Genomic DNA, 22,269 nt, shown 5'->3' on the forward strand with positions numbered 1-22,269 from the left:
TATTACAAATTTACAACCTGATTCTCTATGTGATATATCGATCTTATATATGATAGGATTATATCTCCGTGTTTCATATATTCATGTGACTAATTACTATAAATTCCTAGCAAATCCCCGACAATATTCACAGAACCCCCTCGTTCCTAATTTTTTCTTAAAGAAATTATAAAAAAAAATGGGTTCGAGTTACCAACCTCTTCTCTTTACAATAATACTCGTCTTCTATTTGGGCCATGTTTTCGTCGACATCTCCTCTGTATCGGGTAGCCGCACACTTGACGATGGTTGTACCCCCATCAAGGATGTTAATGACCCGGCCGTGGTGAAAGCTGGCAACTTTGCGGTCTTAGACCAAAACGATTATGCAAATGTTAGCCTTGTATTTGCCGGTGTGGTGGAAGGTTGTACCCAATCTAGTAACGGAAAACTAACTTACAAGCTGACTCTTTCAGCCAAAGACAGTCCAAGTGTCAATACAATAAGGAAATATTTTGTCATCGTTGTTGATGCGCCGAATGATTATTATCTTTATCTATGGCAAGGACCTTTGTAATGTGTGTGCAAAGGAATTAAGTCGATTAGTTAGAATTTGTAGTGAGCAAAATGTTTTGGCTCTTTGTTTGTACCATTGATAAAATGTTTGGCCCATTTATTAGCATCATCATGTATTTGCGTTGTTTACGTCCTCCAAATTCAGTGCCAAAACTAACCATAATTTCATCCTTCAAACGAACTTTCAATTAAGCATTTTATATCTTACATATTTTATAAGATCTAATACTATACATGTGAAGCTATATGGGCCGCATTATGTCACATGTTTCTTACAACCTATTACACCGTTGTATTTCATGTGAAATTACTAATATAAATTCAATTCAAAATAGCCTCATAAATTCTAAGCCCATTTGTTTTTCACTCCCCTATTCCTTAATTTCATAAATACACCTTAAATAGGTTCACTTCAACAAACTCTCTTCTTTACAATACTCGTCTTCCTTATGGTTTCTATTTTCTTAGAAATCTCCCCTGCATTGAGTGTCAAGACCATTAACGAAGATTGGCAACCCATCAACCCGAGTGACCAAATCGTGGTAGACGCAGGAGAATTCGCAGTGGAAACTCACGACTCCCAGGCCAACACGACGCTAGTCTATGACCATGTGATAGATGGGGAGAGCAACGAAGATAGTGGAACAAATTATAACTTGACCCTTGCAGCTAAATATAGTAATAGCGATCCTACAGTTAAGAACTATATAGCCCTGGTTCTTTTTAGGCCCTATCAAAACAATTTTGAGCTCAAGTCATTTGTGGGACCTATTTAGGTGTTAAGGGTGGGAACTATGATGTTGCCAATAATAAGTATATTGAACCCATTTTTCTATCTATGATATCTACAAATTGAACAGTATTTCACATGTTTTAATTAATTGCAGCATTTTATGTCTATTACAAATATACTAATTGATGCTCAACATCTTCTAAAAATTGCAACATTTTATAATGTATTCTCATTAGATTTAAATGTTACAATTTCTAGAAGGTGTTTAACATCAATTAATATTTGTATTAAAAGTTTTACTTTTTGTTATAAAAACTTTACTTTTTGATAAATTAATTATGTTATAAAAATTTTACTTTTTGATAAATTAATTAAAACAGGTGATATTTTATCACTTCTATATTTTAGAAGTTTCGTTTAACATGTGATGTTGTTGGCACGGCCTCGTCAACTTATTATTAGTCTAATGAACAAAAAATATTTAGTATAATACTTTTATCTTAATGATAATTAATGTAACGAATCATCTTGATTAGTTAATAAATTAAATTAAATAGTTAATGACATTCTACATTTTTTGCAACAACATATATCTAAGAATCATCTTATTTGTTAGTACATTATATATACGGGGGATGAGAATATAAGGCTGTCGGGTATCTAAGCTTAGGTGTGGAACATTCACATATTGTTTTTTTAATCCATAAAAATCATGGGGGCCCATGCATTTATTCATTATACAAGAAATAATAAAATATTAGTATGTGAGGGGTTCCACACCTAAGCTTAGGTACCGGACAGCCTTATATTCCCTTTTCCCTATATATATATATATATATATATATATATATTGAATTGACATTTAAAAAAATCAATAAGAATATAGTTAGTATGGATCAAGCAACATGCCCCGGCCCAATTTGATCTAACTATGAAGACAATCCAACATATCCATTTGTCATCTCTAATTATCAAAATATTTATTTGAATATTTCACATGTACTAGAGTAAATACATTTCAAAACCCCTCACAAGTTCTCTTGCTATTTCTTTTTCAATCTTCCCAATCTAAAATTTATTCTATAAGACACATAAAATGGGTTCGGGTTCGGCTCATCAAACTCTCTTCTATATAATACCCGCCTTCTTTTTGGTTTCCGCTTTCTTAGATATCTCCTGCGCATTGGGTGTCAATACAACTAACGATGATTGGAAGTCCATCAACCCGAGTGATCCGGACGTGGTGAGCGCTGGAGAATTCGCAGTGGTAACACACGACTCACAGACTCAGGCTACACTAGTCTATGACCATGTGGTACACTGTGAAACCAAGATTGATGGTGGAAGAAATTATAACCTCACCATTGCAGCTAAAAATAGCAATAGTGATCCCACAGTCAGGAAGTATATAGCCCTTGTTATTGATAGGCCATATAAGAATGGTTTTGAGCTTGAGTCCTTTAGGGGACCTATTTGAGTTTAAGGAAACTATGATTTTTTTTATTTTTAATTATGGGTACATTTAACCCATTTCTTTTCTATCATATATCTACAACTTAAATAACGTTTCATTTTACATGTTTCAATTGCAGCATTTTTTTCTATTACAAGTTTATTTCCTTTCCCTTGTTAATTTGACCGTTCATATATGACATGGCATGTTGTTGTAATTTGTAAATATGTAAGAGTAGTAACAAACCAATCACGATACTCGATACTTAAAATTTACGGAATAGGAGCGTTAAGACAAGTGTAACAAATATTTTCCAATCAGAAGTCACATTGGGCTAGCCCACATGATAGAAGTATGGATTATGGAACCATATCTTACTCTCCTTGGACATATATTTGGTGATTGTAAAACAAGTATTAAGTGAAAAAATAAGACAAAATTGTAGTATTTAGGTTATGATAAAATTAATACACGAAAATTCACGAAGCACAAGTATATATATTACTGTAAGGTGATTTTTATGTGATTTTTAATGAAAGAAAAACTTTTGTTTTATTAATTTTTCTTTAATGCTTGTTTTATTTTACCTGTAATCTATATATATATATATATATATATATATATATATATATATATATATATGTTATACATACAAACACATTTTACATCAGCTTGCTACCATTAAACCGTTTGAACATAAAAATAGTCGGTTCGCATTTATTTTAAATAATATAGGAAAAAAAGTATATAAAGCGTGATAATCTTTTATATATATTAAAAGAGAACTTTAAATCTAAATTGAATAAATCAATACCCTCTATAATTTTCCAACATTTAATACTCACCATTGGATCAACCTTGATGACATCATCTTTGACTAAACATTTAGTCTTATACCTTTTCGATCCCTCAACTTTAATAAGTATGAAATTTTTGACAGAATAAATTATTAGGAATAACAAATGCAACATCCAAATAGGCAATTTCATACTTACTCAACGTCACAGCTCTTTAATTTCATGTTTTCTCCTTGAATCTGTTAGGCTATTGAATAGAGGTGCTTATTTTATTTTACAATTCATATATTAATATCATATAATGAGATATACGAGTTGATTTTAAAAATAAAAAAACTAAACTTTTGACACAATAAATATTGAAAGGGAAAAGTGAATATAAGGTTGTCTGACACCTAAGCTTAGGTGTGGAACCCTTCACATACAAAATTTTTAATATTTTTTGATTAATGACTAATGTTTGGGCCCCCATGAATTTTATGGATTAAAAAAATAATTTGTGAGTGTTCAACACCTAAGCTTAGGTACCTATCAGTCCTATATTCCCATCCCCCATATTGAAATGATATTTATGTTAGGAGATATGCTGCTTAAAAAAAAAAAAAAATCATGTGTCGGTCAAAGGATGTCTCAATCCTGTTTTATTTTATTGGTATATTATATGAAATAAATTTATACGAAATACCTTTGAAGGTAACCAGTGAAAAAAAGTTGTCCAGTTCGAAGTTTTTCACCCAATGAAGCTCTCGAAAGTTAATTATTGTCTCATTTGTTACTTATGTGATTGTTCTTATTTTAGTTCTTATTATGTCAGTGTTTTTATATCTTTTATTGTATATTTTAGGTTATTTTTATATTTTCGATTATATTTTTTCAGTTATTTTGTCAGCCTTTTATATGTAAAATGCATTTTTCTTATGTATTTCTCTCGCGTTTTACACGGGCTATAATCTAGTATGATAGGAAAAATCTTGCCATAATGCATTTTTCACTTGTTTCTTATGACACGATACACCCTTACATTTCATGTGAAATTATCATAACCCAAATCCCTTTCTCCTTAAAGGAGTCCCATGCCTTTTTTTCGTTTGTTCATTTTTAACTTACGCATAACATGGATTCAAGTTATCACTTTCTTCTCGCTACGCTAATTCTCATATTTCCAGTAACCATTTCCGTCGACATCTCACCTGCGCCGGGTGGTGAGGGAGTTGTTGATGATTGGACGCCCATCAAGAATTTGAGTGACACACGGGTGGTGGATATTGGGAAATTTGCAGTAGCAAGGCACAACTTCCAGGCCAAGACTCAGCTAGCCTTTGACCATTTGGTGAATGGCAAGACACAATCACAGGCAAGAACAGAGTACAACTTAACAATTGCAGCCAAAGATGGCAATGCAGATGATACACTGAAGAATTATGTAGCAATTGTTTTCGACAGGCCAAATGAAAACTTTATGCATCTTGTTTCCTTTAGAGGACCAGAAAGAGTTTATTTTATAAGGATGGGTAGACTGTTGTAGTTGACAAAATGTTAAAGCCATCGTTCATCCATGACAATAATATATTGAATAACACATCAAAGATAATATTGGTACCAATGAAAATTGCTATACTGTAGTTCCTTTTCTATGAATGCAAGGGAAACCACAAATATACCATCTTCCATAGTTACCAACTTACCATAGCCTCGTGTGGACCCCATCATTTTTTTTACCTTTTCACGAGTAGTACTTTAATCACGTATAGGGGTTTTCATGAGGTTAATATTGAATTGTATGTTTGTTCATCTCCCGTAGGAAGGTGATTCATACATCCAAAAGATACACCCTGCACTACAACAGATGCTTTAACATAGCTAGTAAGATTAATCTAGAAAGTGATGATCCAAATTAAAAGGTTCACTACATTTGGCCTATCCTTGAAAAGAACCAGTTCAACAAAAAACACCATGATAGATGTTTAGTTGTTAATATACTACAGAACTTAATCACTGCATTCTAAGTTCTAAAACCATATCCATACGTGAATCCTAATAGACTTGATGCTTAACAAAGAGATACATAAGTGAAGGTCAAATTTTTGTTTCATAAAAGCAAGAGAATAGAGAACAAGATGATACCCTTGATAGCATCACATATACATCAACGGTCTTCAGAATTTCATTCTCTGAAGGGTGAAACAAGAAATGACTATCTGCTCCATTCTAAGTCAGCACCAGATCGCGGGTTAGCATTGTTGAAACGAGTAGTATCTTCTGGTCTTATAGAATTCACAAAGGTGTGCCAACCCAAAAGGTATGGCACAGCAAACTGTATACACCAAGTTAAAAGATGAAAACTATTAGTAATGTGCAATGTATCACGCACGAAGGTGGTTCAAGCATTTACATTTCTACAATCTGCCAAGAAAAATTCAATTTTTTTCGAGTTTAACGTGTCTTTAAGTTAGTTGCAATAATATGGTATCATTGTAACAACAAACCAAGTATAATAATAAGACAGGTTCACTCCTCACACTAAATATATTTGGACCGATTAAGAATTCATGTCTAGAATATCACTGACATGATTGTCAACAAGATTTAATACAGTAGAAGACTGGAAATATAAGGTGGGCAGATCAGGTGGGTTGGGCAAGGGATTTGGTTGGAAACAGGTAATCTTCAGTACGGGTTGAGCTGAACCAATGTATTTTATAATTACTTATTTACTATTTAAAATAACTAGCGTGTTAAATAATATTAAAAACACAATATACTTAATGACAAGAAAAAATTTTTTGAATAAGCAATTTAGGAGGTTTTAAGCATTAACAGTACCATTTTGGAGAGTTTGTCCTGTTTAATGCATTTTCTCATGTAACCATCTATATTTTTCAATCCATTAGAGCTACTAGATATGAATTCATATTATACAACCCACGACGACCCATTCATATATATATACGGGTTGAACTGCCACCTCTAATTACAAAATTAATGAACATACAGAGTTAAAGGACATGAGATAAAACATACATTGAAAGCTGCAACAAGAATTGCAAACTCTGCCTTTGTTACGGGGATATAAATGCTCTCATCCATGTTTATAAGCTTGTTTTGAACACCTTCAATTCATAAGAGCACTTAGTTAAATGTTATTTTTCAAAAATGAAAAAAGATTAGTAGGTAGTGATAATTACTCAGATTGAAGAAGTGGCCAGATCCGTCTGGGAGAGGCTCTACCTTCAAAACCTTCCTAACTCTGCCTTCATCGCTGCAAAATGTACAGTTCAGCATAAAAATATTCACTGGCCTCAAACTGATCATGGTTGAAAAAAAATATAAACCTTTTTCCTTTGAAAGGGTCATGAAAGAATTCACATGAATCCCTTGCACCAAGACTGATTAAACTTCCGATTTCAGTAACAGATAACGAGAATACCTAGAAATATGGAAGAACATAGATGAAAAGAAACAAATATTATTAAATTCAAAGAATGATGAGTATGAGGGAAGTATGATCAGCAAAAAGATGCACAACAATTTTACCACAAATAGTAGAATGAAATTTACCACCATGTTAGGCTGATTACATTAGGCACAGTCTTAACAACTCATATAAATAGTACTAATATATGAATAATGCAGTGAGCATAATTTTAAAGGGCATTAGGTATAATCTTACCACCATGTTAAGCTGGTTACTGTATAAAGATTATGTTAGCGAAGTTTTAAATAAATAAAGAGACGGGTAAAGTATATTAGAGACACAAATAGTGTTCATTTGCATGAAGTACACAATTTCTGTGTTTAACTTTAAAGACAAATTTTACAACTTCTGAAAAAGATATGTAATAATTCATAAGAACAAATTCATACATTTAGCTATAACCTTTTCCAGATACGCAGCATTTTACTCAAGAAGTCACCTTATTTATCTATATTTGCTAAAGCATCACGTCGTCTACCCTATTATTTTGGTCATGTAGCATCTCCATTGTGTGGGTCCCGTGTGGCCGTACGAAGAGGTAAAAAGAAGAGCAAACGTGATAGTGTCCCATTTACAAGATACGGAAAAAAATAAACCATGGTTACTATCTAAATCTTTGCATATGATGAATCAATTTCACTAGTTATGTTGTACAAAAACTCACAAAAGAAAAAGGAGATCCTAGACAGCTGCTATGGTATTGTGCAAATTACACCTCAGTATTTTTATCCCGGAAAATACTGCTACGCGCTACCTTTGTTTATCCTAGTAGTTAAGAGATATAGAACTGAGACAATAAAACGATAAAAAAAACGAATATAGCGTTCCCTCTTTCGTATCTCAAATGTTTCTGACAATCAACTATACCACTGTCTTTTGCAACTGATAGGCCATACCAGATATACACGAGTCTTACAAATTACAATCTAATATACGACACTGTATCTCACATGTTTATTAAGGAAAGATAACATCAAAATTATTTTTTAGAACGGCAAAATATCCTACTCCTAACTACACGAATGCCTAGGATAGAACCTCAAGGTCAGGGTCAGGGACCTTACCAATGGGCCCCATATCTCACATATACATCTACTACATACACCAGAGCATATTTCAAATGAGCTTACTATAGACTATGTATCTCACATGTTTATTTAAAGAATTCACTATCATATTACCTGTGAGATTACAATGGGCTCACATGTTCGTTCTAAAAAAAGTATGATAGCAAAAAAAAGTATGTTACTTTCAATCTAATTAAAGTATCGATACTTCTGATTTAGCAGTTTCAGCTTTTTAAGCCATATCTCATATGTTTCAAACCCTATAATACAATTACAGGCATATCTTACATGAACTTACAATAGACCCTCTATCTCACATGTATTTACTAAGATATTTTTTTAGAACAGCAGAAATATATAGTAAAAGTAACTTTCGGCAAGACACCGAAAGCAATTTACAAAGTCACAACAAATATACTAACATACTTTTTTCAGAACAGACGAATATACTAACATTTTACATATGAGATCACAATGGGACCCATATCTCACGTATACACATTCTACAAATAGTACTGGTAACTAAAAGTTATCTAAAAATAGGATGCTTTTTGCTCTAATTTCAAATAAAGTATTCTTACTGTGTATTGTATTTATGACATAACTTTATTACCATGTAATACAATTACAAAAGCATATTTTATATATCATATGGACATTACAATGGGCCCATATCTCACATATACATTCTAGAAATAAGATAAATAATAAAGACTTGTTTATAGATAGAATTAATTGTGTTTCATTCTGATTATAGTATTGTTACTTTGTATTCCTCTATTTATGTCATGCCTCACATGTTTCTTACCATGTAATACAATTACAAGAATGTATTACATGTGAAACTACAATAGATCATGTACCTTGCATGTTTATCAAGAGTATATACTATCGTATTTCATGCAAGATTAGAATGAGCCCCAAATCTCAGGTATACAACATTCTAGAAATAGGATAAGTAATAAAGAAAATGCTTGGTTGGAATTGAGCTTGCTGGAATTTTTCATGCAGAATTATTGTTTTGGAATTTAGTTTTGGTTGAACTGTAAAGGATAGGAATATTGTAAGGCATGGTTGTATCCATGTAATCTTGTATTTGTTTTGTACAGTTTGTAAATTTGTGCATAATGAAATTCACCCTTTAAAGTTAATGAAATTTGTTTTCATTCTAAAATTGTATTTATAATTTGTATTTTGCTATTTATGCCATACCTCACATGTTTTTTAACATAAAATGCAATTACAAAAGCATATTTCGTATGAACTTACAGTAGACCCTCTATCTCACATGTTTATATAGAGAACATACTATTGAATTACATATGAGATTACAATGGGGGCCCATATCTCACACATGAACATCCTAAAGATAGGACATGTAATTAAAATTTATCAAAAAATAGGATGATTTTTACACTTATTCTAAAAATAGCATTCTTACTATGCATGCATATGTTGATTACCATGTAATGCAATTACAAGAGCACTTTACATGTGAACTTACTGCTATAAATTCCTACGTAAGCCCCGAATAAACTCCCATCTCTCATTTCAACTCTGATTCCGAATTAATCATTCTTAAACAAGAAAATGGTTTCAAATTACCAGCCTCTCCTCTTCACAATACTCGTATTCTTTCTGGGTTTCCTTTTCATCGCTCCCACCCCTTCATTGGGTGCCAGGATGCATGTTGATAATTGGGCTCCCATTACAAACTTAACTGATACAAGGATGGTTAAGTATGGGAAGTTTGCAGTGGAAAGACATAATCAACAGGCCAAGACCAAACTCATCTTCAACCATTTGGTGAAAGCTGAGTTCCTTCAAGGGTATGGAATACAGAACAGGCTAACTATCGCAGCCAAAGATGGTGCCCGTGCTGGTAAATTGAGAAATTATGAAGCTGTAGTTGCTGATGTGCAATTTACGAATAAATTGGTTCTTTACTCTTTTAAAGGACCTGTGTAGGTGTTAATGATGCTGATAAATGTGAATTATGATGTTTAAATAGAGAGTAAGTTTTGAGAACTATGTGGTTGACAAAGTATTTTAATTTGTTGTTTTACTATGCTATTTACGATTTAAATAACAAATGTCATGCTTTTACCTTATTGCTTCGAAGGGTAACACTCCGGTGAGAACACTCTTAAAATAAGAACGGCGAGAACACCTTAAAAACATCATTTTTGATGCATTAAAAGTCCATAAAACTAACATAGTGCAAAACTAATTATCTTTATTTAAGTGTTTAACAACAAATTCATCCGTCAAAATCGAAATAATCATGTTTTTTGTTTTGTGCATCCATCTTGGATGCATATTCATCAAAATGATGCATCCAACAAAAAACGTGATTTTTTCGATTTTGATGAATCAATGTGTTGTTAAACACTTAAATAATGATAATTAGTTATGCACTATGTCAGTTTTATAGACTTTTAATGCATCAAAATGATGTTTTTAAGGTGTTCTCACCGTTCTTATTTTAAAACTGTTCTTATTTGATTGTCCCCCTTGCTTCGAAAATATATATATATATAGTATAAATATATATATAAACTAAAATAATATATTTTTCTGAATCTGATAAATTGCAACACTTAGATTATTGGGCCAAGGAGTTGCTGCAAGAAAACGAATTTGTTTTCAGGATACCTATAAACTTATCTATCACAAACTTTAACAAAATGGATCATTTGATTCTTTAAGTCCCAATAATCATTTTACATATGAACTATGACTTTGGTCTACGTAAGTCAACAATGAAATTTGACATGATTAAAATCAGGCTTTTAGATGCCCAACTGCCCATAGCAAGATTCATAAAATGGGTTTTTTTTTTTTAATTTCTAAATAACTTAAATACCAAATTAAAATAAATCAACTGTAACTTCAATTGAAAACCAGGATAATAAAGTTATAGGCTTTCTACTCCAATCATATTGACAAACACCAGAAGCAACAGCCAGCACACACAAATTGAGGAGAACCAAAACTGGTATTCATGACTATGGTGCACATCTCCTACCTTAATCTTATTATAAATAGAACCAACCTCAGAGCATCCCAATGGGAGCTTGATCATTGACTTTTTTCAAAGCCTTTTTATGCATTAAAACTTAGAGCTTTTCAAGTCATTGAAGATGAGTTAAAAATGATAATGCAAATACATTTTCGTTTTGAACTCCCATCTATTGTCCTTTTTATTTAATACGCTGATCAAAAACTATCATAACAAGTACATGGTCGTTCTAGCTAAAAGATAACCCTATTTAGCTGAAAAGGCTTAATCATCCTAGATGTATATAGACAGCTTTTTATATCAGTCCTGTTTCTAAAACAATCCATATCTCACATGTTTCTAACCATCTAATAATTCACTCAATCACATTGCATTAAAACTTACAGTTACAAAGTCCTACTGAAACCCCCAATATCTCCAAGGCCCATTTCTCTTTCACCCTCTCATTCCTAAAATCTTTCTGCACACAAAATGGCTTCGATTTAGTCACTTTTCTAGACAATATTGTTGTACTGTTAAGGTACCATTTTCATCAAAGATTCCACTTCATCAGGTTGCAAAAGTCTAGTCCATTACCGGACTCTCATCACTGACTTAAATGACCCAAGGATGATAAACCGTGGGAACTTTGCAGGGGAGCAAAACAATGACCTGACCAAGGCCAGATTATATCCGGACAAAAAATCTCACTAAGTTGAAATTAATCTAAATAAAGATATTACACTTTCTAGCTTTACATAAGAGAAAATATCTCAAAATATACTTAACTTAAATAAACAATATTTAACTTTTTAGCCTTCTACTTGAGAAAATAAAATCTAGCTAATTAAAATTTCCCACAATTCAACTTAAAATTCTTCAACAAGTTATTAATGATCTCTATTTCATGTATAAAAAAAAAAAACTTTTTATTTCAAATACATACAAATACAAAATTAAATATTAAAAAGGTTTGAAACTGCAGTGAGCAAAAAATTTCGGAACATATTAGTTATATCATTATCATTCATATATATTAGATGAACTAATGAATATATCAAATAATTCACATAGACCTTTTGAATAGCTATTGCTTTTAAGTTATATTGTGCTATATTTATCGTAATCTATTAATCGAGAATATCAAGTCACATCAAAATTCTGAACTGTTATTCCATACTAAATTTACATTATCTGTATTAAATTTTGAGTATATAATATTTTAATGTAATGAAACCCATTTAATCCATAGATGAATTTCAAGACTAAATAACAATGTTTGGAATGCTTACAGGGGTGTAAATTCTAGTAACAATAACACCACCAATACTTATTTGTGCGAAAACTAAAATTGCCATCAATCAGAAAGCAGGGGAAAAAAAGTTACCTGCTTTCTACTCCAATCATATTGACGAACACCAGCAGCAGGCGCAAACTGAAGCAACACGAACCCCTCTTTCGTTAGCTTAAACGCCCCCGACTGCACAAACAACCGCCCCCATAAATTAATGAACTTTACAGTTTTTCAAAGAAACTATATCCAAAATTTGTATCCAATGAGCAGTAGAAACAATAACCAAATACATAAACAATGGAAAAACAGATACAAATAACATAATGTTAAAAAGCATTTGCATACATCTAAAGGGGCGAATTCGGGTGGGCGAGGTTCGACAGTAAGCGCAGCCTTCCCTTTGTAAATCGAATGCCCAATAAAAACCTTTGGAGCCTCTATTCAACAATCCAAACAAAACCCATTTCAATTCAAAACTAAAAACTTCTATTTAGGGGAAAAAAAAAACAGAACATTACCTTGTCTAGGTTGTTGTTGTTGGTCAGAATACTGACATTTCAAAGTGAGTTTTGTTAAGTTATTGTGTATGAATTTGAGTGTTGATGGAAAAAGGGTTTTTTGTGGGTTTAAGGTGAAATTGGATTTAGGGTTTTGGAGTATGCAACTTTCTCTTGTTGTTGACAGAGAAGGAGATATTGAGAGATTTATTAACATTTTCTTGTTTGTTTTAATTTTTGATTCACAAGTGATATAGTGAGAATATATCTCCTCACAAATTAAAAATCTTTGAAATTGTCTTCAGAGACAGAGATGTCAGAATCTTGATAAACCCCTTTGATGTTTGAACCCCGTTTTGTGTCAACGTAGGGTGTGTTGAATTATTGGTAAAACAATAAACCCTTTGTGCCCAAGACTAACCATTTGACTCAAAAAAACTAACTCACAACTTATTCGGCTCGTGTATTAATCAAGTCACACGTGTTGTGTCAATGCTTGTACGTCGTGATCTGGAATGGATTATTTAGGGTCTAAGAAACTTTAACCCGTCAAACCATGTATTCTAAAGGTTGTTACCTTTTAAATTTTTAAAAATATATCTGTACCATCACAAATGAGACATCATTTCTGACTTGTTACCGTATGCTGAAAAATTTGTATTTGTTGTAAATTAACAAAAGAATACTTGTATCAGTATCATTTTCTTTTAAAATTAAATTCGCAGCATTGAATGTATGTAACAAGCTTCTACAATTAACAGGTTTATCGTTACTTTAAAAACTATCAAGTCGTACATAAAAGTGTAAAACCATCGAAGGAACACCAACATAGTAAAAGGTACATTTGACAATTTTCATTTCGTCTTTGTATAATTGTAGACGTTTGACCATTTTATAAGTTAATAAAGTAAACATTGTTACAATGTCAATTATGTTAAATTATAAGGTTGCAGAACGGCTCATCGACCCGGCGTGGTTAACAAGGTTGTCCGATCACACATGAGAGTGCACCAACACAACTGGTGAGTTGTGGAACGTTAGTTCCCGGTTCAACTGGAATCATGCCAGCTTGTTGCTCAGGGGTTAGTTGCGGGTCAGACCCGGATGCTTTAAAGATAGCACCATTCTCGAATACATCATTTGAATCTGTTCTCCAATTCCAATTCTTCCATTCTGATTCTTGAGCGTTAGCCCTTTGAAGCACCTTCAAAAAATATATACAAAGATAGAATCATACATATATTAATCACGTCGTGTAAATATTGTTCATTGGGTATAATTTAAATTATACGTTTTTCTTGTTAGCCTCATCCGGAGCCAAAAATTTGTTGCCTTGGCTAAGGATAGTAGGAGCTGCACTGCCACCGATAGCATACATTCCCCATTTGTTGTAGTCGTTGTTAACGACTTGGAAAAAGCCATGTCGACATCTAGGCATTCTTTGGACACATCCTTGATCAAACTTGTTATACGCAACCGTGGCTAGCATTATTTTATCTTCAGTGTGGCTATCATCTGCTCCGAGCAACATGACCTATATATTGATGTTTTCAAAAGTTTAGTCATGTAGATATATAGTTTATTATTATATGCGTAAAATAATATCATCAAAGTGCTTTTTCATTTGTCATTTCCAATAAATTAACTATTTTTCAACCAATCAAGTTATTAAAAGATTATTTGTCGTTAGTCTTTTAATAGTATACTCAAGGTTTGACTGTTGTCCCGTTTTAACAGTTGAAATTTAACTTTTAAAGTCTTTTCTTTTCAATATTAACCGTAAATATTTTTGTCTATAATATGTACTAATTGTTAAAAGTTATATCAATGAAAGAATACATTTTAAACTCAATATATTCATATATTTTATATCGAGTATTATATAACACAATAAAAAAATACTTATGGTCAAAGTTGAATAAAAAAAAAAGTCAAATTAAGACATTTGAAGTATGGTCTTACTTTGTCATGATCGCTAAATTTGTTGTTAGAAAGTGTTACGGCGGTGCTACCGACGGTGACATCTAGGAGCCCATCTATACCTCCACTAAACGTGCAGTGGTCGACCCATATGTTGGACGAAGTTTTAACAGCAATAGCATCACCATCGCAACCTGATCTTCCTGAATAACCTGGCATTTCTCTTGTGTCGTGGATATTAATCCCATGAATGATGACATTTTTGACAGTATGGACGCTGATGCCTGCACCAAAAGCGATCTCAACTTTCGTGCCTCTACCATCAATAGTCGTGTCACTAGTGATTGGAAGTGCGTGTTTCAAAGTAATGACCATATCTTTGTCAAAAATGATCCAGGTAGGATGTTTTTGGCAGGCAGCATGACGCAACGTTCCTTGCTTAGGATTCTCAGGGGTGTCGTCTGAACAATCAGTCACCGTGTAGACTTCCCCACCCGCGCCGCCAGTGGTTCCTGCTCCGAAACCAATCACACATTGGGTTAATGCTTCTCGGTTGTCCGCCCAATCTGCTTTGCACCTCCAACACTTATCTATTGGATTTTTGTCTGCACATTCATGTAGGTCCCTCCTTGTTGAGTTCCTTTCCGTTATAGACCTACAAGTTTGGAAACATATATAACTTGTTTACATCTAAACGTGTGCGAGTCAAATTTGTAATACTAAATCTAATTAGGAAATACTCGTAATAACAAAACACCCTAGCTAGCCTATGTATAAAAACTTATTACATGCATATTGAATTACTATATTCCATGAATACATGAAGTGGTTATATAAAATAATGTACAGATTACTTATGCATATATATATGAGGATCATGAGGTTATATTTATCATTTTTCATAATCGCTTTACACATATACACACATGATCAACAAATCCATATATAAATGTGCTAATAAACAGAGGTTTTGTTGTAAACTTGTAATGCATGTGAGATTTATTACAACGACCAATCTCGATTGACTTTTAATTAACAGTGATGGAATATTAAACTTACGCTTCCACATCTCCAGCAAATTTTCCAGGAAATTGCTCGGGGTTATATGCCCCATTCTTATCATCCAAACCAGTTTCCCCTCCATAGTCCACGATATCTGCAATGGTCATGTCATCTTCGGACGACCGAGCTAAACTAGACGGAATCAAAAAAGCAAAGGTGAGGGTGAAAATTAGAACAGGATAATAAATTTTATGATTCTCCATTATTTCGACCATATATATATATATATATATATATATATATCGATCGTACCAATTACTAGCTATATCGTATAAATACTTTTTTTCTGTCGGGTCCTAATTAAAATGGCTCACTTATGTATTGGTTTCTTGTTGAAGATAGATAAGAAAACTTTGTTTTATATAAATAAAATTTAGTGATAAGCGGAATACCAAGAGATACATTCTCACCGTTTTTGCATCGAAATGCTCGGAGCCAAGAGATTTTGCAAGGACCAGAATAGAAGGAGAACATATACATACTACATTATTAATTTGATCAATTTTCTTCGGGGAGTGAAATGAGAGATAGAGAGTGTCTCTCGAATTCCTACTATATATATAACCAAACTAATTAATAAAGGCTGCCTTCTAATTATTACTAGTAGTATATTTTAGTCGAACATATGTAACTAAAAGTATTTTCATTATTAGTTTCGTGTATAATTAATATTATATATATATATATATTCGACTAATATATTTGTTGTATATGATTGTCTTTTTAACAATCAGTCGGTATTCGACATCAAAGAACATTTCACAATACAATGGTGAAGCCTGACACGTACTCCAAACTACAAGATGTAGACCATGACCCATTACACGTACTTCAAACTTACAGACTTGTCACTCTTGAGAGTTGTACCTAGAAACTGCGAGAAAACCAAAAATGAATCTATTAGTTGAACTGGCTTCATTTGGTGTTGTATATGATTGTTAACATATGATTTTACAAAGTTCATATTAGAGTGGACAATATGTAAGCAACCGGTCTCTATATATGGCGAGTTTGGATTGAGAATAGATTTAAGTTATCATAAGCGGTAAGCGGTCCACACGACAACTCCGTCTTAATGATGAGTTGCCGGTTAAGGTCTCAAGTTATGTCTAGATCGATTGGCGTCAGTTGTTGTATTTATAGATTTCTTTTAATTATGTTTGTACTTTGTTGACCGTTAGTGTTTTACTAGCCTGGTCATGTGCATATAATTAATATAGTTTCTTGTTGTTAAAAAAAAAAAAGTTAACTATTGTAACTTCATTTGTTTACTTCCAGAAATACTAAATAAGTTTATATTTTCTCTTCTTTTTATATTTAACCATGAATCTTTTAAGTGTTTTGTTTGGTTATAGACTTATAGTTATGTCACAAATATTTATTAATTAGCTAGGTACATGCAAAAATAAAAATGTTGAGACTTTCAGCTTATAATAAGTTCTACCAAGTAGCTTTTAACTTTTTGCGCATTATAAATGTGTCGATACTCGATACAACTAACATGCTTTTTAGTTAGACTGATGGTTTGAATTCAACCTTTTGATATGATCGATTATTATAAACGTTGGATATTTCGTGTTAAGCCGTTAAGGTATATATGAACATTTGACTTCTCACCCTGAACAGAACACTATTTGGAACTCCTAGATGTGTATATATAACATACATTAGGTTACAATAATGCAGTAAAATTAATAGTTTTAGTAATTTGATGGTATAAAAAAAAAAAAAAGTTTTACAACCCGTATATATATAAACAAAAATTAAAGGGGACAAGTTAATTATTCATTACGTACGTTTCAAGTATTGGATCCGTCATATGTATACATAAGAAAAAGGTGACAATTACAAGTTTATATATAAAGTAAACATTTTATATATATATAATATTATTGACAGAACGCCAATAAATTATGCTCTATAAGGTTGCGGATGAAATGAATGGCTGATCGATCGTATCTACGACCATGCATATGCATGAATGGTTAACAAGGTTGGCCGACCACACATGAGAGTGCACCAGCACAACTGGTGAGTTGTGGAACGTTGGATCCTGGTTCAACTGGAATCATACCGGCTTGTTGTTCAGCACTTAGCTGTGGGTCAGACCCGGATGCCGTAAAGACAGCTCCATTCTCCAATACATCATTTGAATCTGTTCTCCAGTTCCAATTCTGCCATTCTGATTCTGGAGCATCACTCCTTTGTAGCACCTTCAAAAGATAACATATACATAATAATTAGGCCGGTTCTAATAGTAGTAAGAGTCCTCAGGAGTCCTGACTGTCACATCAGCAGGACTTCCCTCAGGACTCTCCCTAGGACTCTCACTGCCTATAAAACAAGCTTCCTGGAACTTCTTCACCACATCATCAATTATTTTATAATTTATCTCTCACACACAAATACACACATATATAAAATAAAAAAAAGGTACAACTACCCCACTTGGTACCCCACAATGGAGAGTCTTGAGGAGTCCCTGGGAGGACTAATTTGAAAGACGATGGGCAAAGGACTCCCCATGCTTATAGTGTCCTGCGTCTTTGAATTGAGGGACGGAGGGAGGACTCCCTTATAAGAACAGGCCTTATTATATTATATATATATATATATATATATATATATATATATATTCAAACATATATATATATATATATATATATATATAGCTATATATTTGGTTTCACATACATTTTTCTTGTCAGCCGCATCTGGAGCCACGAATTTGTTGCCTTGGCTAAGGATAGTAGGAGCTGCACTACCACCGATAGCATACAATCCCCATTTGTTGTAGTCGTTGTTGACGACTTGGAAAAAGCCATGTCGACATCTAGGCATTCTTTGGACGCATCCTTGATCAAACTTGTTATACGCAACCGTGGTTAACATTGCTTTATCTTCAGCGTGGCTATCATCTGCCCCGAGCAACATGATCTATTCACGTTTAATTTCGAAAGTTAATAATTACGGAGTAGTACGTATATATGGAGGGGATCCCCTCAAGTTGTTTTCAACTTGTGGGGTCAAGTCAAAGTGTGCCACCAACCTCATTGGCTGAATATCTGTAGTAATTAGTTTTGAAATGTATAATCGCGGTAAGCTAGAATTATATATATGAGTTATATATGTTCTTACTTTGTCGTGATCGCTGAATTTGTTGTTAGAAAGTGTTACGCCTGTGCTACCAACAGTGACATCTAGGAGCCCATCTACACCTCCACTAAACGTGCAGTGGTCGACCCATATCTTGGAAGAAGTCTTAACAGCAACAGCATCACCATCACAACCTGTTTTCCCTGCATAACCTGGCGATTCTTTTGTATCGTGAATGTGAATCCCATGAATGATGACATTTTTGACAGTATGGACGCTGATGCCTGCACCAAAAGCGATCTCCACTTTCGCACCTCTACCATCAATAGTCGTGTCACTAGTGACTGGAAGTGCGTGTTTCAAAGTAATGACCATATCTTTTTCGAAAATGATCCAAACAGGTTTGTTTTGGGTAGCACCATAACGCAACGTCCCTTCCTTGGGACTCTCAGGGGTATCGTCTGATGGATCAGTCACCGTGTAGACTTCCCCGCCCGCGCCACCAGTGGTTCCTGCTCCGAAACCAATCACACATTGGGTTAATGCTTCTCGGTTGTCCGCCCAATCTGCTTTGCACCTCCAACACTTGTCTATTGGATTTTTGGTCGCACATTCATTTAGGCCTCTCCTTGTTGAGTTCTTTTCCGTTATTGACCTATATAAGATTTTTTTTTATATATGTTAATGTAATTAGTCACACTTACAATGACATCCATCAAAACAAAACAATTTTTTTGTTCTGTTTTTGTGCATGTGAGAATACAACAATCAAACTCAAATTTCAAAAGTGATGGAATGAGAAACTTACGCTTCGACATCTCCAGAATATTTTCCAGGGAATTGCTCAGGGTTATATGCGGCATTCTTATCATCCATACCACTTTCGCCACCGTAGTCCACGACATCTGCAATGGTCTTGTCATCGTCGGGTGACCGAGCTAGAATAGATGGCATCAAAAAAGCAAACGTGAGGGTGAAAAATATAACGGAAAAATTATAATTCAAAACTTTATGATTCTCCATTTCGACAATAGATCGATCGTAGGAACTATAAGTAGTTTATTTATGTCGGATCCTAAAATGGATCACTTATGTATTGGCTTTATTATGTTTCTGCTTGTTGTTGAAGATAAATAAGAAAATTTTGTTTATATAAATTCCGTAATAAGTGGATTACCAAGAATTACATTGTCACCATTTTTTGCATCGAATGCTCGGAGCCAAGAGAAAATGCGAGGACCAAAATAGGAGGAGAATTAATACTACATCTGATCAATTTTCTTCTGGACAAGTGATGAATGAAATTAATGAGAGATAGAGCTAGACTGTCTCTCGAATTCCTCCAACATAACCAAAATAAAAATATAAAAATAATATATTTCCAATTGATTTTTTTTTTCTTTTAAAGTCATTAAGGCCTGTGCTTATAGTACTGAACTTTTTGAAACTTCTTCAGTGTCACATTAACATCACATAATTCAGGATTCTCCTCAGGACACTCATTGTTTATAAGGACAATTTTTTCAGAACTTTTTCGCCACATCATCAATTCTTTTATCATTTATTTAATTAACAAAACACCATTCAAATATAATAAAAAAACACATTTTATTAATAACACACAAATTATATTACTTAAAAATAAAAGACAACACAAAATATAAAAAACATAGTACTTGATTAAAAAGAAAAACGAAATACATAATCATTAAAATTACTATTCATCTTCATCATCTTTGATTGACATTTTCCCTAAGCCACGGTAAGCAGCTTCGTTTGCCTACCACTTGTCGTGTTGCAGACACTTGCAGAAACATAGAATATGTCTCTTCGTGCTTCGAGACCTTGCGACCTGGTGCTTGTATTGCCTCAAGCTGATGCTCGCATTGTCGCCTTTTCTTCCGTAAGTAACCCATTTGGTTAGAGAGTTCAGTTTGAAGGAAAGTATCCTCTTTGATATCAGCCATCTTAAAATTGAATGGTTTGAGGAGGATAAAAATGAGTTGAAAGAAATTGTTTAGTGATTTGAATTGGTTGTGTTAAATTGAGAAAATGTTAGAGTTTAAATAAGGAAAAGTTAATTTGAACGTTGAGAAACAAAAATAAAAATAAAAAATCAAACGGCTACAAATGGCCCACACCGAGCGTTTTTGAACTTCTTGGCGAAGAACAAGGAAGATGACGCAAGGATGAGGACACCCATTGTCAATAGCCATCGAGCGTCCTTGTGGCCTAAGACGCAGCCGGGGACGCTTTATAAGCACCGGCCTAAGTATTCGACATCTAGTATAACTTCATTATACAATGATGAAACATTGCACGTACTATTAATTCCGTGATGCCATGAGTCATTTTCGATGATTCAGGAAAAAATTTATAGACTTGTTAACTAGTCAAATCCAATTAATATATTTATTTTATTAAATTGTTAACTTATGAATTTATTAGTTTATATTAGAGTAGCAATTAACTAGAGTGGGAATTTTTGACCCTCCCTTTGTATACAGCAAGGTTAGATTGGGAATGAACTTAAGTTATAACTAGCATATTACCCGCGCAATATGGCGATATTTGTGGCGGCGATGATGTGGTGGTGAGGGAAACTGTTGGCGATATAAGCGATGTCGAGTGGTATAGATAATAGATAAAAAAAAATTGATGTAAAGGGTTAATGAAGACATTTTAAAAGATAAAGGACTGATAGTGTAATATAATCATTAAGGATTTTTCAGACATTTTCTACATGTAACTTTTAACATGATGTTACTATTTTTATAATATATTATAGAAGTATCGATAGTCATGCCCAATAATTTTAAAATCATCCTTATTTATAACCCAATTGAACAATCTTATTTATTAAAAAATTTAGTTTTTCTCTCCTATATTTGTTCAAGTCAACTACAATCATCTTTTATACTCATATTAATAACCCATCGATCAGTATATTTTTTTAATAAATAATACGAGTAATGTTTTAAAAATGATATTTCTTTTAATTAATAATTAGTTTAAAATATTAGAAATACTATTTTGATTTAATGTATATCAAGTTATTTATCAACCTTAATAAAAAAAATGGTTAGATTAAAAATTACTTCACATTCATTTCATATTTAACAAAATATTTTTGAGATTAATTTAGTTATAAATTTGGTAAAATTTATAAACTTGGTGATGACGTACCCACCCAGCCTTCAGCACGCAGACTACACCTAGCCTTCAACACGGTATACGTGACCTTGGTATAAAGATAAGCACGGATGGAACTCTTCCATATCATTTCCTGGGATAGCATGATCTTCACCATAAATATAGA

At 33.1% G+C, this 22,269-nt stretch overlaps 5 protein-coding genes across 5 annotated transcripts; 2 read left to right on the forward strand and 3 right to left on the reverse strand.

Annotated features, from left to right (window-relative positions):
• The first annotated feature begins 2,384 nt into the window (after window positions 1-2,384).
• On the forward strand, window positions 2,385-2,765 carry LOC122610832 (cysteine proteinase inhibitor 5-like). Its single transcript, XM_043783789.1, has one exon. The coding sequence runs from the start codon at window positions 2,385-2,387 to the stop codon at window positions 2,763-2,765; it is 381 nt and encodes a 126-aa protein (XP_043639724.1).
• A 1,887-nt stretch (window positions 2,766-4,652) lies between these two features.
• On the forward strand, window positions 4,653-5,063 carry LOC122610833 (cysteine proteinase inhibitor 5-like). Its single transcript, XM_043783791.1, has one exon. It carries the CDS (start codon window positions 4,653-4,655, stop codon window positions 5,061-5,063), a length of 411 nt encoding a protein of 136 aa, XP_043639726.1.
• Window positions 5,064-5,303: 240 nt separating this feature from the next.
• LOC122579357 (single-stranded DNA-binding protein WHY1, chloroplastic-like) lies at window positions 5,304-13,249 on the reverse strand. Its single transcript, XM_043751521.1, has 7 exons — window positions 12,894-13,249; window positions 12,721-12,812; window positions 12,469-12,561; window positions 6,871-6,965; window positions 6,724-6,797; window positions 6,560-6,648; window positions 5,304-5,852 (listed from the first exon to the last, which is right to left on the reverse strand). The coding sequence occupies exons 1-7, from the start codon at window positions 13,087-13,089 to the stop codon at window positions 5,733-5,735; spliced, it is 759 nt and encodes a 252-aa protein (XP_043607456.1). The 5' UTR covers window positions 13,090-13,249; the 3' UTR covers window positions 5,304-5,732.
• A 531-nt stretch (window positions 13,250-13,780) lies between these two features.
• Window positions 13,781-16,052, reverse strand: LOC122579173 (pectate lyase 1-like). Its single transcript, XM_043751286.1, has 4 exons — window positions 15,852-16,052; window positions 14,835-15,447; window positions 14,164-14,406; window positions 13,781-14,076 (listed from the first exon to the last, which is right to left on the reverse strand). The coding sequence occupies exons 1-4, from the start codon at window positions 15,959-15,961 to the stop codon at window positions 13,849-13,851; spliced, it is 1,194 nt and encodes a 397-aa protein (XP_043607221.1). The 5' UTR covers window positions 15,962-16,052; the 3' UTR covers window positions 13,781-13,848.
• A 1,785-nt stretch (window positions 16,053-17,837) lies between these two features.
• LOC122579172 (pectate lyase 1-like) lies at window positions 17,838-19,934 on the reverse strand. The gene is made up of 4 exons (XM_043751285.1): window positions 19,759-19,934; window positions 18,993-19,605; window positions 18,549-18,791; window positions 17,838-18,067 (listed from the first exon to the last, which is right to left on the reverse strand). Exons 1-4 carry the CDS (start codon window positions 19,902-19,904, stop codon window positions 17,840-17,842), a joined length of 1,230 nt encoding a protein of 409 aa, XP_043607220.1. The 5' UTR covers window positions 19,905-19,934; the 3' UTR covers window positions 17,838-17,839.
• Between the last annotated feature and the right edge of the window lie 2,335 nt (window positions 19,935-22,269).

The sequence above is a fragment of the Erigeron canadensis genome, chromosome 8 (assembly GCF_010389155.1).
Source record: "Erigeron canadensis isolate Cc75 chromosome 8, C_canadensis_v1, whole genome shotgun sequence".
NCBI lineage: Eukaryota > Viridiplantae > Streptophyta > Magnoliopsida > Asterales > Asteraceae > Erigeron > Erigeron canadensis.

What these genes read in the sequence shown, in the direction of transcription:
- LOC122610832 (XM_043783789.1), top strand. Translation starts at nt 2,385, where the DNA reads ATGGGTTCGGGTTCGGCTCATCAAACTCTCTTCTATATAATACCCGCC.
- LOC122610833 (XM_043783791.1), top strand. Translation starts at nt 4,653, where the DNA reads ATGGATTCAAGTTATCACTTTCTTCTCGCTACGCTAATTCTCATATTT.
- LOC122579357 (XM_043751521.1), bottom strand. Translation starts at nt 13,089, where the DNA reads ATGTTAATAAATCTCTCAATATCTCCTTCTCTGTCAACAACAAGAGAA. An exon ending in ACAACAACAACCTAGACAAG is followed by an intron (nt 12,813 to 12,893) that starts GTAATGTTCTGT and finishes ATTGTTGAATAG; the next exon opens with AGGCTCCAAAGGTTTTTATT. An exon ending in GACCCTTTCAAAGGAAAAAG is followed by an intron (nt 6,798 to 6,870) that starts GTTTATATTTTT and finishes TACATTTTGCAG; the next exon opens with CGATGAAGGCAGAGTTAGGA.
- LOC122579173 (XM_043751286.1), bottom strand. Translation starts at nt 15,961, where the DNA reads ATGACCATTGCAGATATCGTGGACTATGGAGGGGAAACTGGTTTGGAT. An exon ending in TTTGCTGGAGATGTGGAAGC is followed by an intron (nt 15,448 to 15,851) that starts GTAAGTTTAATA and finishes CCAAACTTGTAG; the next exon opens with GTCTATAACGGAAAGGAACT. An exon ending in AATTTAGCGATCATGACAAA is followed by an intron (nt 14,407 to 14,834) that starts GTAAGACCATAC and finishes ATCAATATATAG; the next exon opens with GTCATGTTGCTCGGAGCAGA.
- LOC122579172 (XM_043751285.1), bottom strand. Translation starts at nt 19,904, where the DNA reads ATGCCATCTATTCTAGCTCGGTCACCCGACGATGACAAGACCATTGCA. An exon ending in AATTCAGCGATCACGACAAA is followed by an intron (nt 18,792 to 18,992) that starts GTAAGAACATAT and finishes AAACGTGAATAG; the next exon opens with ATCATGTTGCTCGGGGCAGA. An exon ending in ATGCGGCTGACAAGAAAAAT is followed by an intron (nt 18,068 to 18,548) that starts GTATGTGAAACC and finishes TATCTTTTGAAG; the next exon opens with GTGCTACAAAGGAGTGATGC.